The sequence below is a fragment of the Martes martes genome, assembly GCF_963455335.1.
Source record: "Martes martes genome assembly, contig: scaffold_226, whole genome shotgun sequence".
Lineage (NCBI taxonomy): Eukaryota > Metazoa > Chordata > Mammalia > Carnivora > Mustelidae > Martes > Martes martes.
This window is the reverse complement of record NW_027666562.1, coordinates 22,537-40,015: the sequence shown is the minus strand read 5'-3', so window position 1 is coordinate 40,015 and position 17,479 is coordinate 22,537. Positions and strand designations below refer to the sequence as shown.

Here is a 17,479-nt window from a genome sequence, read left to right as displayed (position 1 = left end):
AAGGGCTGGGTACAGCCTAGATCATGCCATGAAGTCTGGATTTTCTTCTCTCCGCGGTGGGGAGCCTCTGGAGGGTTAGACTTTGAAGGAGAGGGCTGACTCAATCCCCTCACTTGGATTGGGGGTTGGGCTCTCCAGGAAGACCAGGGAGGAGGCTGTTGTGATACAATGTACGCTGGACAAGATACCTGAAAACAGAGGGAAGTGGCCAGATACAGGACCTGTTTTGAAGACGGTACCGCCAGGATGCTCAGTGGCTTGTACAGAAGTGAGAGAAAGAGACGACGTCTTTGACCCAGGCGACAGAGTGGCTGTGGGTACCGATCCCAAGAGGCAGAGTGCACGGAGGTGGAGGAGGGAGTGGATTTGGATGAGGGGATCGCTGGGAGGGAGAAATGTCACCTCCTCCGGGGGGAAAACAGGAGCACCCCCCCCTCCACCGCCAGCCTCTCCCCAGCCGCCCCTTTGCCGGCCTGGCACACCGAGCTGCAAGGACATCTAATTTGGGGTTGCTCCAAAAGCACCCGCTCTCCTGTTTGAGCTAATATTCACGTTCCATATTCATTTTCCTCTGGTGTATCAATTAGTATTTATATAAATGGAAATTAATTTTGTTATTTCTCTCCCACGTTTCAACTCTCTCAGCTACTTTCCTATTCATCACTGCTGATATTTGCAAAACGCCCAAAATTAGTGTCATCTGCAAATTAGCAAGTCATATATCCCCTTTCAAAACATTAATAGGATTGGCCATATTTACCAACCCCGGCGCATTCCCCCCGGGTCACGTTATCAAAGTGCTCTCCATTTGCACAGGCTGGTGAAGTGGGTTTAGGAATTTAGAGACAGTGGGGGGGGGGGGGCGGGGGAACAAAAAGGTTCAGAGAAGAGCGATTCGGAAATCACACGCCTCCAAAAGTGGAGAGATGCTCGGTCAGGAGGTTCTTCTTAATAGTGGGTACAGAAGCAGAGACACCGCGGGTTCCTTACAGCCAAAAGGGCTATAAGCTCTGCTCCTGGCCATCACTCCCGAAGGGATTGGAATACATTGCTGAGAAAGGTCAGAAGCCAGTTCAGCAGGAAGGACATTTATAGACAGCATCTTTGGGGAAATCATCAGATGAAGGGGACAGTGGCTGCTTCGGGGCCAACCTTCCTTCCTCCCTTTCCTCCCTGGCTGTGGCACTCACACCCCCAGCAAGAGCATGACGGGGGTAGGGGGTGCGCTGACCCCTCGCCTGGGGCTCTGGGGATGGTCTCTGACCCAGGCCTGGCCAATCCGTGTTCAGCAGCTCACCTCTGCCCCCGCGCCGTGGGGAGCCACGGTGATTGGTTTATGGATGGCCACGTGATCCAAGCCAGGCCTGGGAGACCTGATTCCCGGCCCACCGTTGGCCTCAGCGGGAACAGAAGTTCTTGCGCGGATGGGGTCCCAATGGAAGGAAAGGTGAGAGAGAGAGTGAGACAGGGCAGAGGGCGGGAGGGAGACACCAAGGCCTGATGACGTCATTCGCACCGCTGGACGGAATAAGAACTGAGTGGTCGGGGAGATAAGGCAGGGGAAGCCTCAGTACAGTGCATGCGCGGGAGATGAAACCAAGCCCCAAGCCAGACTCTTGCCTGCTCGAGGCTAGTTCTAGCAATTCTGCGACAGTCTCGGAGTCATTGAGAAAATGTGAGTGTTCTGGAATGTAAGGAGCTGGGAGGCTTCAAAGTAAGGCATCTTCCTTCTTCTAAGAGGGAAACTGTCTTCGTGCAGTGAGGGAGGGAGAGATGGTCCTTGCTAGAGGGAGAGAGGTCCTTCCTACATGGGTGGGCTTCCTGAGGAGGAGGTGGGTGACAGCGAGGCCTCCAGATGGGGTGTGAAGGATGCTGTGGGCGCTGCCCAGGTCCCATGCCCACCCCTGGGACCGAAGGGCTCATTCCTCCAGTGGAGCAGAGTGCTGAGGGCTGAGGGCTCACAGGGTGCACTGCGCTTGGCCTAGCCCCTCCTAGGCACAGCCCACATCTGGAGACATGTAGATACAGGTGTAGAAAGGCCTGGGCCCCTCACTCAAGACCTCTCCAAGGGGTCTTTGCAGCTCCAGAGCTGGCAGAGGCCTTGAGGGGACTGCACGAGACCCAATCCCTCCCTCTGCCCAGCCCACCTGCCACCCTCCCTCAAGAGCACGCCCCAGGGGACTCCAGCTGGCGTGACTGCAAACAGAGGGCTGACAGAGTCTCCTTAACAAGGAAGGGGAAGGAGATCAGTGAGCCAGGACCTCGGGCCCGAAGATGCCCCAGGACACAGTGCAGGTGCTGGTGGGCCGGCGCAGGGAGGGAGGGAGGACCTGGCTGGAAAGGTCAGCAGGGAAAAGAAGAGGGAATGGAATCAGTGAAGCCCAGATGGGATCTGCTCAGAGGCCACAAACTGGCAGCGGGCTGGCTGAACATACGTGTTTTGTTTGGCTCATAGGGTGTTTTAAAATATTACAAAATTAGTCACCAACACTTAAAAATTTGGAGGTTTCACATAAATATCCAGATTTCTGTCTTCTCAGAAGACCCAGCACCCTGGGCGAGGCTTCCCGCCACCCCCGCCCCACCTGGAACAGGGAAGAGGCCTGTTTTCCTTGCGCACGTGCCTGAGTTTGAGTGCCCTTCTGGAAAGGCCTACTGCAGAGAGGCAGCCCTCCTCCGAAGCGATACGGACCTGGCAGGGCCAGTGAACCCAGTCAGGGCTGTGTCAGCCCCCACTCCTCCCGCGGCTTGGAATCTCTGTACAATGTACAACCTGCCCAACTGTCCAAGGGAATCCCTGCCCCAAGTGGGCCATGACTCCCCCTGGCCCCTGATGGTCCTCCTGCCCCTGGACGCTGTCCCCAGAGAGGATACTCACAGATCCCGTGGTAGATGCCTGGCTCTGGCGTGGTTACTTCAGGGGCAGGCGGAAGGGATGGCAGCTCGAGCTCCAGGACCTGTGTGCGGGTTGAGGGAGGAGCAGAGGGAAAGGAGGTGATTTTAGTGATATCTGAATAGCTGGTTGGCCATTCTCCCCAATGCTGTTATGCACCCTGAGCCCCAGGTAACCTCTTGTGTCTTTTCTTGCATTGTCTGCCACTGTGGAAACTCCAGGATGGGTAACATGGGCAGACCCAGAAACCCCCCTTTCTCGTCTGAGTCCCCACCACCCGCTCTTACGGTTAGGGGAGGAGTCTGACACCACCAGCTAAGGTGATCAGATTTTCTGGAACAGGGAAGGACCCAAAAGATGCGTACCTAGGGAGCTGGAGGAAGGAGGGAGGGAGAAGGGTCAGGAGGGAGGGATGGAGGGAAGGAAGCAAAGGGGAAAAATTCAACTGCAGAGAGTGGCTCTCAACCCAACTGGTGTGGGAAGCCAGGATGACGCAGCCCCGATCCAGAGGCAGGCAGCGTGGGCAGCCACACTGCACTGTATACATTTGGCTCATTAGACCTCTACACTGTAAGCTGGGACAAAAGGGCCTTTACTACATCGCAGATGAGGAAGCTAAGAAGCGAAACAAAGGGAAGCCGGTTGCCCGGATATAAGAGTTTTGGTGGGGATGGTGTTTCGGTCCCAGGAACAACAGTGCCCTTGGCCCGGCCCCTGAGGCCCTTCCTTGCCTGGCTGTGGGGAGAAGAGTGAGGAAGGTGGCCTTCCAGGAGGATCCACGATGCCGAGCAACCTCGGGTCACCAGGGAGAGGCCACTGCCTGGCACCCCGTGCCTTCTCTTGCCTTCCCTGCCTCCCCGCCTTCCCAGAGCCTTTGGGATCACTCCCTGGTGGGTGCGCTGAGCTGCATACTCAGACAGGTAGGATGCAGGTCCAGCCCTGTCACTTTCTAGGGGTGAGCCACTGGCCTCCCAGAGAACTTGGGCTCTCTGTCTCAGAGACAGAATGAAGGATTCCTCCCCGTCCCTCACAGGCTGGACGCGGTCGGAGACCATCAGAAGCATTTGGAAAGGGCTGGGCACGTGAAAGGCTTCAAGGTCAGCTCCCAACTGGACACCCATGGATCCAATCCAGACCACAGACGTGCTGGGGCTCACAGAAGGTTTGAGAGCTTTCCCGCTTAGTTGCCAACAGTTTTTAATTGGGACATTTCCCACAAAAACCTAGATTTCTGGCTTCTCTCGAGAAAAACCAGGACAACTATCAACATGAACTAGCAACTCCTATCTGTCCTGAGAAGCAGGGAGCTCAGTAACCCCTCAGTCTTGCACAATACCCTGCCTGGCCCCTGTGGGCTCTCACCCCCCAGTGAACACCGGGGGACCTGCACCCCAACAGCCTCATGACCTTGCCAGGCCCTGCCTTCCGTCTTGCGGTTTCCAGCTGTCCCCACTCCCCTCCCCCACCCTCTGTAACCATCTCCTCTTTCTCCTTAGGGCCTGGAGGCCATCCGTGGGGGCCCTGGGTCTCCAGATTCCTGATCCTTCACTTGGACGGGTCCTTTCCCTGAGGGTCATCTTTTATTTCTTAAAAATTGCTTTATTGGGCGCCTGGGTGGCTCAGCTGGTTAAGCAACTGCTTTCAGTTCAGGTCATGATCCCAGGGTCCCGCATCAGGCTCCCAGCTCCGGGGAGTCTGCTTCTCCCTCTGACCTTCTCCCACCTCATGTTCTCTCTCACTCTCTCTCCCGAATAAATAAATATTTTTTTAAAAATTGCTTTATCAAGTTAAAAACACACACTTTGGAGTCATGCATGCAAGTTCTAGCCTGGTTACTCTCCCGCTGTGTGTCCTTGGGCAAGTCACTTAACCTGTCTGAGCCTTGGTTTCCTAAATGGGGATATTGATGGTCTCTACCTGCAAGGGTAGTTCACACGAGACAACATGGAGCTCCACCCCTGGATCACCACATGTGTACGGAAAACCAGGGCTGAGATGATCATTATTTTAATTCTAAGCCTGCCTATTCAAAGCGTTTCTAGTCCTCTCCATCAAAAACAACAGTGAGTGATCAAAACACAACCCAAAGCAAAAATTCCCCAGAGACTACCAACCTCTAAATTACAGAGACGACGCAGAACTGATTTCTCCTAGCTTTGATTAAAATTTGAATACTTTCTTCACTTTGCTTTAAAAAAAATAAAAAAATAAAACATAATTAGAGAATGAAATATGACATAGAGGACCAAAAAATGAAGTAGAAAAATGGGAAATGTCAAAACAGTAGCACCAACAGCTTAAAGGCTATCCATCTTCATTCCTCCTGCTGCACGCGGAGTCAGGGGGAGAAATCTCTCCGGGGGGGCTCCCCTCCCCACCAGTCCTACCCGGTCCTCAGCCCACGGGCCGGCCTGGGTGTAGGGCCTGTCTTCTCCCTCGCTGCCGGCAGTGCTCGGTCTCCTGGGCGTCTCCTCGCTCTGCAGGCTGTAGGGGCTCTCCGGGTCCACGTCAAATGTCTCATCTGAGCAGAATATGGCCTCCAGAATGTCCTCATCGGTTGTGAATAAGATGGTGTCTCCAAAGTGCTCTGGGGCTGGATGGGATACCACGGAGACAAGAAGAGTCACCCGGCCCCAAATCCCAGTGGTCTGGAGAGCGGGAACCCAGACCCAACAGTCTCTGTGCTGTAAATCCCCACCCACCGGACAGCTCCTGATTTGTGTTAGGAAGCCTTCCTTGTTATTATTCACGCACTTGCAAGTGAAATTCACATGCCGGAGGAACCACTTAGACCTGATGAACGGATCTAACGTAACGAGCGTCATTGTGATCCATTGGGAAATGAGAGATGCTTCTTAGGTGTGGGGGAGGCGACTGAGCAGATGCTGTTGGGGCCCCACCCAGGTGCCTGCTGATCCCTTTTTGGGGGCTGGAGGCTTGCCTGGAAGGGCGTGGGAGTTACACCCCCAACCCAGGGAGCCCGGCTGCTCTGCCTTAAGGCAGGACAGATCCTGCAACTTATGCTCCAGAGCTCCCTTTGGGATCGGGGTGAGACTCAGCCTCCCCCAACCACTATCCTTGCCTGGCGTCTCCCCGTTTCTATCCCGTCTCCCTCCTTGCACCACAGGCTCTCCTGGGAGCACCCCCTCAAGAACTCGCTGCAGAAGAATTCCCCCTTCTCCGACTCAGGCGCTAGGGAAGCTGAGTAAGGCTGGTGCCCAGGGGAGGGGTGTAAATGAGGTCAGCTCGTGCACCCCCCATGCTGCAAAAAGCGGAGAGTGAGCCAGGCCCAGGAAGAGGAGAGACCCATCTGTCACTGGCTAGTTTTTCCTCAGAGCCTCAGTGGGTAGCAGGTAGGGGCTTCCAGAACATTCTTATGGACATACTCTACCTCCCGTCAGGGTCCCCGAGGCCTTGGCGATTTCTCCTTTAAAGATGCACTGTGCGTCTAACAGCATGGTGATGTCCTTCACGCCACGGAAGGAATGTATCCGAGATTTATTGTAGTTCCAAATCCGGATCAGGGCGACTTGGCAAGGATGCACGAAGTCTATGGAGATGGAGTGGGGCTTGCCCAGGGTGAAAGGGGCCAGCCAGACGTGCATGTCGTCCTGGGTCCTGTTCACCCTGTCGATGAGGTTGGTGACCACGCGGGGGTCTTTCCCGTAGGCTGGTAAAACATTGATGTCGGGGGGGTCCGCACGAATGTTCGCGATCTGCACTGGCTCCCCCTCGGAACTGAATATTTCTATTCCGTTAAGGCCGACATAATGCCTGTCCCCCCACGTCGACTTGATTTCAATGACCAGGTGCCGCCCGTAAGGCAAGACGGGGATTTCGAAGTCGCTGCCATCGTCCGCCTCTGCGGAGCTGTCGTCTGGCCCTCTCCTTGGCTCCAGCTTCTCCTCCTTCCCGGGGGGCAGCTGGTCACCGTGGCGGCTGTCCTTCTGCTGCCGCAGAAACTCATCCAGGATGTCCCCCTGCAGTTCCATGTTGGAGATGCGTCCGAGGTGGGAGCGGTCAAAGGCACTGAGGGAGTCCCAGGACTCATGCAGCAAATGCTCCTGCTCACTGCACCACTGGGACCGCGGCAGCGTCCTGGTGGACCGGGTATCTTCTGGAAGAACACAGGACAGGTGAAGCCCCATTAGTGGCCTGTGTGCAAGCAGGGAACCTTTCTGGATGGTCCCAACTGGGGGGGGGGGGTTCTCGGCTAGGTGAGGGTCGCCCTAAGCGAGACATTCCAGAAATCAAGGTGGTTGCTCTTGGCTCTCTCACAATGCCCGGAGATCCCATGGGCCTTGGACAGGTGGGACCAGGATGTTAATCGTCTGCCCTGCCTGGGGACCATTGGGGCCACCTGTCACACGCCAACATTCAGGTTGGTAAAAAAAAATTGATTACGGCTACCCAAGTCTAGAATCTGGTTGTTTTGCCAAAAGCAAAGCAGTTTTCAATATACCTTGGATTTTCTGAGAGGGAGACCCCCCACCCCCACCCCCATGCAAGCCAAGGGCAGATCTTTTTGTTGTGTGAGGACCTTTGCAGGAAGCCATTCTGCATGTCAGAGACTCACAGGACGGGTGGGGTGGAGGAGGGGTGGAGGGGGCGATGCCTGAGTCAGCAACCAGCGGCTCGGAGGCTGTCGCATCATGTGACTCGGACAGGGTTTTCAAAGGCTGTCTAACGGCAGGTGGAATGCTCGTGAAAACGCTGGATGGGAAAAAAGCCCGCTACGTGCTCTCTGGGCTGTGGCAGACCCTGGCCCGGGCTGTGCGCGCCAACATGTTAATACGCTCCTCTCTGGGTAGTGGAGAGAAAAGACTTCTAGCTTCCTCTTGGTCCCCTGATCTTCTAAGCTCTCCAGATGTATTATTTTATAATCAGGCGAAAGTGCTATAGGGGACACTGACAACACAGGTAAGAGTGTACCCCTACGTGTGGCTAGGCTGGCTTCGAGAACAGAAGCCTGCGTCCCTAGCACGTGGAGAGTGCAGGCCTGGCCCTCAGAGGGTGGCTCTAAAGGCCACAGTCTCCTCCTTGTACAAGAGTAAAGCCCCAGCGGGCGCCCCCACAGTGGCCTGTCCTCATACCCATGCCATGGCTAACTGCCACGTGAGGGTGTCATTCTGGAAAAACAGCAGCGGATGACACTGACGTGCTGTTTTTCCTCCTTTCATATTGGACTGTGCCCCACACTCCATTTTCCACCTGTCTCCTGGGGGACCTGGCTCCATCAATTACCCTCTCTCTCCAGAACCCTCCATCATCCCTTCCCCACTGGCACCTTGCCCTCTCTCCACCTACAGACACGCATAAATCTCTCCTACCGGAAAGAAAAAAGGAAGCCGGGCCTGATCTCGTGGCTTCCTCTAACTGCACCCGATTTCCTCCCTCCCTTGGCTGCAGCCCCTGTGCCCTCCTCGCTTCCTCCCTCCCTCCCTGTTGTGGAGTCACTGGTTTGGATCACCCAAGCCCCACCTGCCCTTCTCCTGATCTTCTTTTGGGGATCACCCCCCACCTCCATCCAGATTAAGCAAGTGCTGACAGCATCCTTCCAGGCTGGGAAAGGAATTACAGAGGGGCTCTGTTTAGATTGCCGCCTCCAGGTGGCAGGACATTGGACGTGGATGTGCAGTGCAGGTGGTCAATTTGCTACACTTTTGGGGGAGCCTGCCTGATAATGAAGCCAACACAGGGAATGTGGGCCAAGAGATGGAGAGAGAGTCCTGATGATGTCATTTGAGCCCCTGGTTGCAGCCATGCCTGAAGTCAAATCCCTGGCGGCTTTCCATCCCTTGCCTTCCTAAGAGTCCTGTAATTCCCACAGCCCTTTACTGAGCTGACTTTCTGCAAGTACACGATGACTCTGAGTACTCAAGCTTCTCTCAGTCCTCATGCTTGACATCTCAGGCAAAGCTCTTCCACTAGACAGTCTCTTGTCTGCCGGCTCAGGAGTGTCTGCACTTCTGGGCTCTCTCCATGGCTGCTGCTGTCTGCCTCCCTATGCCGGAGCCCTATCCTGAGCTTCTGCCCGACCCCGTCTGGTCCTCTCTCAGTACTACCCTCCCTCTTCGACCTCACCCTGCCAGCTCCTGGTTGCCAGGCAGGCACTGCCCCAATTTCTAGGTCAAGTCCTGGCTTCTCTCTCCTAGCCACCACCTTCCAGTTCCAAAGACCCTCCGAAGGTGCAGACATATCCACTGTGTGCCTGAAAGGGAATTGGTCACCAGCTCCTCCAACTGGCTTACTGTCTCCATTAGCTGGTAATATAGAACATCTAGTTCCTCACCACGACCTCCCCCGAGCTGGCCCTCAGTGTGGTCCTTCTGGCTTCTCTAACCTCCCCTCACACCTTCTCCCTAATGATCAGCTCCACCGTGTGGGCCTGTTCCATGGACACGAGTCTCTTCCTGTCTAGCCTTGCTGTGCCCTCTGCCAGTTATGCTCTTCTCCTGGATCTCTGAGTGCTGGCCCTTCTTGGCCCCACCCTCCTCGGGGAGGACTTCTTTGTGCCATTCCCTGCTGTGTCCCAGCGCCTGGCATAGAACCTGTGGCACAGACGTGCTTAGTCCAAGTTTGCCAGCCCAGTGATGGGCGGCTGGCATCACCATTACGCAGCGCCTGGGCTGAGGCCCGGGAGCCGAAGGACTCCCCCTCTCCACCTGTCAGCTCTGGTGCACCTGTCTTCTCCCCCCACCTCCCCTCCTTCTCATCTGCCATTAAAAAAGACCCCAGGAGTTCCTTCCTTTCCTCCAGGTGTGAGGCTTAACATCTGGCAGAAGGAACTTCCATATGGATCGTCATGACATCAGTTTATTGGTATCTGATTCACATTGACTGAAATGAACGGCCTGGGTTGGTCTGTAAGTGAGCCGAGGAGAGTGAACAGACGTTGTCTGTCAGGGACTCAGCCTGTGTGTCTCGGTCTGGGTGGGCGAGAGAGGCGGGACTCTGTTCTCATTCTGTGCCTGCTTTCTGATTTATTCTCCCTGAGATGTATATGTGGGGTTTTGAAAGCAGAGAGGTGCAGGCTTTCTCTTGGACCTCTTGGATGTGAGAGCAGGCTAGGGGTCCATGTTTCCCTCTGTCTGCAGCAGAACACACCACTCGCCGGTCCCCAGGAGTCGGGGGGCTGCAGCGATCCAAGCTTCGTCTTGTCTGTGTCAACATTCCTGCCCACTTGGAATGGACATCAGAAAGCCACTCCTTTAATCTGCAGTCAACACAGTCTGGGGGAGAGGAGTCGCCAGTATAAGATGACAGGATTGAAGCCTTAAAACTACCCCTTGGTGGAGGTAAACAGGAACTACAAAGTTCAAAACTTGAACTTGTAAAAATCAACGGCACCACTGAGAGGTATATGCTAATCGCTCCTGAAACAGGAAACGAGAATGGAGGTATGGAGACATAACAGAGCTATGCGTGTTCAACGTGAACAGGCCTCCGGTGGCGGCCAATTGGACAGGGGGCAGACACCTAAACCACCTTGGCCAATCAGTGTTTTCCCTGAGACTTTGGGAGCGAGAGCCATGGGGGGGAAGGTCACTCTTGGGCTATGGGGCATCTCCTGCCCTGTGCACAGAGCAAAGAAAGCTGATCTCATGAAGAAGAGTGTGGGAAGGTGGCAGAGGCAGAGCCCAGTGGCCCTGGGGAGTGGGCTGGGAGAAGTCTCCCGGGAGCCCACTGGCTTTCTGCTTCTCCCTTCCAATTTTGGGCGATGGGCAGCCACACCTCCGGTCTCTGGAGGTCCTGCGCTCAAATGGGGCAGGTGCAATTTTATTCACCTCTAGCCAATGGACCCCTGATGCAGACACTTCCAAAATGCAGATGACATTACAATGAGATGCTTTGTTGGACAAAAGGATTTCTGGGCTCTATCCTTTGGTGACAACAGGACTCTGGCCCCAGGGAAGAACTCAGGCAGTCACTCATTCTACAAGCATCGTGGGAGGGCTCGGCCGGCGCCTTTCCTGAAGGGCAGGGCTGTGGGATTTGACTCTATGTAATGGGTAATTTAAAATTTCTAAGCAACTTTCCTTTTTAGCATGACTGGCTTAACAAGCATTAAATCTCCAGGGCTCGGTTCTCAATGTGTCATTAAGCCAAGCAGCGAAATGCCTGGAAAGAAATTAAAATGAGACCAAATCTTCTGAATGTGGACAAGTTAGAATAACACCCATCACCTCGAAGGTCCCAGAGGTTCTGTGGGTCTGTTTACCAGGAAGGCTCCGGCTTGCCTGGCTCTCCCTTGTGGGGTGGCTGCGGAAATGGGGTGTCACTGGGTTCAAGGCGTGGATGCTAGGGCAGGATGGCCTGGGTTCAGATCCTGCTCTAACCCTTTCTGGCTATGGGACGTGAGGAAAGTTACTTAAGCCTCACATTTTCTTTATCGCCAAATGGGGCTGGCGTGAGGATGAAATCATTTTAGTAACGTGCCTGGGTGAGAGCCTAGCTTAACGCAAACATGCCACGCATCCAGCCACCAAAGTTCTTCTTTACACCACCCCTCCCACGCTGCAGAGGACCCACCACCTGCCGGGTACCTGGGTCCGGGGGACCCCGAAACAGATGAGACACAGTCTCTGCCCTCAAAGGGCTTCTCAGTTCTTCTGCTCTGCTCTCTTCTCTGACACCGGTCTCACTGTGAGTGGGGGTGGGCAGCAGAAATGTGTAAGACCGGGGAGCCTGGAGGTGGAGGGGCGGGTGGGGGTGTGTGTGTGTGTGCGCATAAAGCTCTGCCTGGAAAGGAGCCCATTGTTTACGTGGAAAGGTGCCCTGAGTCTGAGGGACGTGCCCTACGGGACTTTGGGGGTCTCTGCATGTCTAAGCGTAGACTCTGGCTGAGTGCATACCTTAGAGGTCTGTCTTCTGGATGGTAACAGACTAGATGCTGACCGGATTCACTAGGAAACAGATACAATGGCTTCACAGATACACCAGGAGGCAGAATCAGAGAGTGGGGGGAGGGACAACGATCAAGGGCAGTTAACACCTGCGGCTGGCACTGTGCCAAACGCTGCCCATGTAGACTCTCATTCTGCCCTCCCAGGAGATGGGTGTGGTTGGCACCATGTCATAGATCAGGGAACTGAGCCTCGGAGGGATTTCAGAATTCGCCGTTTTGTGGGTGGGTGATGGGGAACCAGGACACAGGCCTAGGTGGTTTGCGCTTGCGCGGTGCGGGGTGGGGCGGAGCTCCATTCAGAGGACCTGGGATCTGGGGCTCGCGGGGCACTTCCCACACGCCAGCCTCCAGTTGCTATGTGACGCCATCCCCTCATTCATTCCTCGCAACACTGAGGGGCGGGGAGGCGGTTCATTCCCATTTTACCGATGAGTGCACCGAGACTCAGAAAGTGGATGTGCCCAGCTCTGCAAGTCCCAGCCTAGAAGTAGCAGAGGCTGGATTCAAACGGTCTGACACTCCCCGGGAGCCAAATCCAAGTGCAAATATTTAGAAACCCAGCCTCTCCGATTCCTCAGATAGAATCTACCACAAAGTTCACACACCAGGTGAGTCCTCCCAGCAGATTTTTTTTTTTTTTGACCTACATAGTGGTTTAAAAATAATCACCATCCGTTGCCAACACTGAAGAATAATATTGCACACTTCCGATTTCTCTTTACAAAAGGAGAAGGGAGACCTGGCACATCGGCCTGGCATTGCTGAATGCCAGAAGGCATTTTGAGTGGAGTAGCAGCTGCCCGCTTTAGATGGGCTGGCCCTCCCCAGCGCTGCAGTCCTCACCACTCCCTATAGTACCTACCATACCCAGGCAAGTGCCAAGGGCTGTTTATGGTCACACTCGTGTTACATTCTGACGGTACAGTGAAGAATACAGTGAGGTCACCAGAGACCGATGGCTCTATCAGAGGTGGAATAACAAAGCCTAGAGTGGAAAAGCCACGTGGTGACAAAAATGGGCAAAAGGGAAATAACTTGGTGACAATGACAAATCAAGAAATTTAAGATGCAGAATGTCTTGTCTATTCTGCTCATCGCTGCCACCTCCATGGCCCCTGAGACCATGAATTTGTGACCACTGGTTGAGAAGAACCCCCTAGCTTCATAGACGAAACAAAGGTTTGTGGAGCCAAATGGTATCGTGCCAATCAGTGGCCCGCACTCAGGGACGATGGCACCCGGGTCTGAAGGCTTCTCGAACTTACCTCTACCGGTCGGCGGGCCATCACTGTGACTGCTGATGAGGGTGTCCTTCCTCGGGCCCCGCCTCCCACTAGCAGGGTGCTCCCTGCTGGCGGGCTGGTTAAAGATGTCAAAGTCATCACAGGCTTTGGGGGTCACCTTCTGGGCTCTCTCCCCAGTGAGGACATTCCAGCTGTTTGGCCGCCCTGGCTCACGCCTGGGGCCTTTCTCCCCGACCTTGGCCTCTCTGGGAGCCTCCCCCACAGGGTTGGTGGTGGTGTCTGATCCAAGTCTGCCTTCCCAGTCCAGCGGCTTCTCAGGACTCAGCCACAGTGGTTTTGACTTCCTGCCTCCCTGCTTCCTGCTCTTCCCTGTGGCAGAAGGTTGCAACCACGATGGGGTTTTCGCTGGCGGCTCGGAGACTTTTCTGCCCATGAGGTTTTCCAGCTGTTGGGCCAGAGAGAGCTCTGGGTCAAGGGGAGGGCACTCCACAGGCAGGCAGAGTGGGGGAGCCCCCAGCGCACCACTTATGGAAGCTGGGGCTACCGAGCAGCTCACGCCTTCGTCTAACTTGGACAAGCTGTCCTTCGCGCGGTCGGGAGGATTCATTTTTCCACCAAGTAATGTTCCCTGGGAAGGAAGCTTCACATCAGCTACTGCTCCAGCTGGAGGCGAGAGCTCCCCATCTGTGCCAGCCATCTTGCGGGCCTCTCCGCTTTCTCCCAAGGGGGCACCCAGGGCCCTTTCCCTGCTCTCGTCCTGCTCTTGTTTCACACCAACTGGGAAGCTCTGGTCAGCCGGGGCCTCTCCACCTCCTTTGTCTAACGTGCCATCAAAGATGAGATTTTTATTGACGTAAAGCTTCACATTCTTGGCACCAATGTCAAGATCCTGAAAACACAAGATTGAACAAAATGAAGCGGCATGGCATCGGGCTGACGTATCAACGTCTGGAAGAAGGGGATCAAAAAGAAACATGTGGGATGCTAGAAACGCGAGCTTTAAAAAAAAAAAACAACAAAACAACTGTAGCGCCCGGGACGTTAAATAAAGCTAGTGTCATTTCTGTGTGAACCCTTCTGTGCTCTATAAATCAAAGGATGCTCACACACGGCCTGATTGCTGCCTTCGCACCGTTACTCCCTGCTGGGACACTGGTAACAGCCTGCTAATTGGTCTGCCTGCTTCCTGTCTCTTGCTGCCTTCAACCTCAACTTCACATTGCCAGAGTTCACTCTCTGCAAGAACAGAGCTGGCCCGGCCCCTCCCCTTTGCGAAAGGCTTCTTGTTCTTCACTGCCTGTTCTTTAATACATGGTTCCTGGGACCTCTGCCGTTGGGAGAGCCTGATGTGCACGTGAAATGCAGAGCCCCTGATTCCGTGGGTGTCCTATTTTGGGTGCCCTGAAAGCAGAGCCTCAGGCAAGGGTTGAGTATAGGTTGCTTATTTGGAAGCTGTTCTCAAGAGGGAGTAGGGAGAGTAAGATAGGGCAGGAGAAAACCCCCCAGCAGTTTTTGAGCTGGTCTCTGCGGTACACAAATGGGGCTCCATCCCTCTGGGGTGCTTGCAGGGACCCACAGAACGCACCTCAGAAGTGTCCCTCCCAAAGCAAGAGGCTGGGGTGTTTATCCACGGACCCCTTCCACACTGTTGAAGGTTACCCTGGATGCATGGACTCCCTACCCCACAAGCTGAGGGCGCTACTGGCTTTCGAAGGGCAGAGAGCTGGAAGCCCTGGAAGTGTGCCCTGTGAGCACACCCAGGGACTGTCCCGCCTCAGCTGTGGTGGGAGCGGGGCTGAAGGGACGTGGTGTGGCCCTATACTTGTAACAGGGTCTCCGGATGGTTCTTGGGCACATGGAAGGCGGAGAACCTCAGGCCAATGGGATGCACTCCCATGTCCCCGCCATGACATACTTACCGTAACCTTCACGATAGGATCCCTGGTTTAGGCTTCCCATCCCCTCCTCCCCACAACCCTTGTGTCCAGGCATTGAATGTTTCCTTGTTCATGCTTAAAATATCATCAAGCCTCCTCCCGCCACTAACCTGTTTGTCCATTCCCCTTTAGAGCAAAATTCTTTCTTTGAAAACAGCTTGATGGAGAAATAGAGTCCGTACTGCATACAGTAAACCGTGCGTGTTTCAAGTGCACGGCGTGGTAAGTTTTAACACGTGCATATACACTACGGTGTATCATCTCCACAATCAAGCTAATGAGCACATCCGTCGCCCCCAGAGGTTCCTGGCACCCCTTGGGAATCCCACCCTCCCTGCTTCTGCTGCTCCCGGGCGCGTCCACTTTCTGTCACTACAGATTACTCTGTATTTTCTAGAATTTTTATATAAAAGGAATCCTGCACTGCGTACGCTTCTTGGCCTGAATTCTTTCACTTGGCAGAAGTGAGGTTCGCCGTGCTGTGTGATTAAGAGTTTTATTCCTTCTCATTGCTGAGGAGGGGCCTGTTGTGGGGGGGCCCCCAGATTTGTCTGTTCAACTCTGAAAGTCACTGTCACGGCTGCTCCTCCGCCCTTGTCTCTTGGCCTCGTCCCTGTGAGGCTTTTGCCCCCACTTCTATGTGGATCCCTCCTTGGCAAGGGCACCAATTGCCGGCGTGGAGAAGCTTCCTTGTCAGTCCGGGACAGTTTGGGTTTACTCCTGTAGTCCTGCTGTAATCACTCATAAAGCCCACTTTCCACCCCCTAGAGTGTCCTGGTTTGGAGATCTGCTGGGAGACGCGCAAGTCCTCAGCTGGGGCTCAGTAGTGTCTGTGCAGCGGGTTACCCGCCTTCTACAGATTTCCTTCCAGGCTTCTGGGCCCTGTGCTCGCCTGGTTTCCCTCCTGCCTCCGGCTCTCATGGCTGCAATGCCAGGGGCCTTCCTGTTCCGCTGCTTCAGGCTGCCCCAGGGCTCAACCCCAGGCCTCCAGATCTCCCCGCACCCTTCACTGGGGGAGGGGGGAGGTTCTCATCCAGGTCCAAGGCCCTAAATACCATCTTCCTGTTGATGACTCTTGGTTATTTTTATCTCCAACCGAACTCTCCACCAAGCCGTGACGGTGAGGGGAGGGGTTGGGGGGCGGCCAGGCAGACAGTCGGCTGGAAAGAGAACAGTCTCGAGGCAGGAACAAATTTGTGGCTGACACTCTGGGGAGTGGAGGGCAAACTTTGAAGGTTTTTTTCTTTGGCGAAGGGGCTGAGGGATGGCTGGATCCGGCCTTGGCATGGGGGGACCAGACGGGGACTGAACACACTGGGGGAGCCTGACCCCAGTGATGGCTACTGGAGGGCTGGACATCATCGTGGATCTGGACCGACCACTTCCAGCTCTGGCTCTGCCTTCCCACCTGTGAGGTCTGGGGCAAGTCACAGAACAACTCAGGGCCTGCTTCCTCATCTGGAAAATGGGTATAAAAACCCCCACGTCCCAGAATGGATGTGAGCAGGCTCGGTGAAATTGAACAAGCCTTGTACATCTGAGGAGTCACTAATAACCATCAAAACCACCAGGAATCATTCATCCCAGGCCAGGAGGATGGTGTCACCAGGGGAAGGCAGAAAAGGATCCAGAGGGAACCCAGGGACCCCAATAGGTACAAGACAGGCTTTGGGGTTAGACCTGCTCTGGTGGGACCCTGTGATCCTGGTGGGTTGGGGATCCCAGGGCAAGGGCCCAGAGGGCTCAGGCAGGTGACATCAAAAGAAGCAGCCTGGCAGTTCAGTGGTCAGACAATGGTCTGTAGAGCTAAACTCCCAGCTCTATGCTCACATGCTGTGTGACCTTGGGCAGGTTACTTAACATCTCTTAGTTCCTCACGTGTAAAATGGGGATAACAGCACTCACCTTCACAAGCAAATGAGGCACCATGGGACAAGCCCTCACAGAGTGAGCCCTCAGTAAATATTAGCAATTTGTTTTGGGGGCCTGGTAGAAGACAGTAAGGACATGTTGGGGCAGAAGGGCGGTGGATACTCAGGTCTAGCCATGATCACTGTACATGGCTACTGCTAATTTCTCAAGAGTAGCCGAAGACTGAAGGTTTTCCCGTGAAACTCCCTGATTTTTAAAAAAATATTAGCAACTAAGCTAAAATATTGAAAAACTCAGTGAGCTAGCAGTTTGCAAAATCTGGTGGGGGTGTTCCATGAACAAATGGGTCCATAGTCAAGAAATGCAGGACACTCTGGGTTGAATCCAGTGCCACAGGAGGCTCCCTGCAGGCCTTGCCAGAGCCTTTAGAACTCCAAAGTACTACTTGTAGTTCTCCGGGACGGGGTGCATCTGGTTATCCTCTCCCAAATCCCCGGGCCACAGGACTCTCTGTCGCATGGGACTCCTGCCACGGACACCTCAGCAGGGGCTGGGAGCTGCCCATGGCTCTGCCCACCCTCCCAGGGGTCAGCATCTGACCTGTAGCAGAGCCCACTGGTGTTTT

At 54.6% G+C, this 17,479-nt stretch overlaps 1 protein-coding gene across 3 annotated transcripts in view; it reads right to left on the bottom strand.

The window, feature by feature from the left end:
- The window catches only part of LOC308337924 (katanin-interacting protein-like), a 36,767-nt gene extending 19,789 nt beyond the window's left edge, over positions 1-16,978 (bottom strand). Inside the window, exons 1-5 of one of the 3 annotated variants that reach the window (XM_080831469.1) lie at positions 16,888-16,978; positions 13,067-13,934; positions 6,285-7,010; positions 5,281-5,486; positions 2,879-2,957 (exon numbers count right to left, since the gene is read on the bottom strand). In XM_080831469.1, coding sequence (XP_080687595.1) covers positions 2,879-2,957; positions 5,281-5,486; positions 6,285-7,010; positions 13,067-13,934; positions 16,888-16,911 — 1,903 coding nt within the window. In that variant the 5' untranslated portion in view covers positions 16,912-16,978. Of the gene's footprint in view, positions 1-2,878; positions 2,958-5,280; positions 5,487-6,284; positions 7,011-13,066; positions 13,935-15,092; positions 15,547-16,887 lie in introns of those variants that run through there. The other 2 variants (XM_080831471.1, XM_080831470.1) reach the window with 2 other exon arrangements.
- Positions 16,979-17,479: the final 501 nt, after the last annotated feature.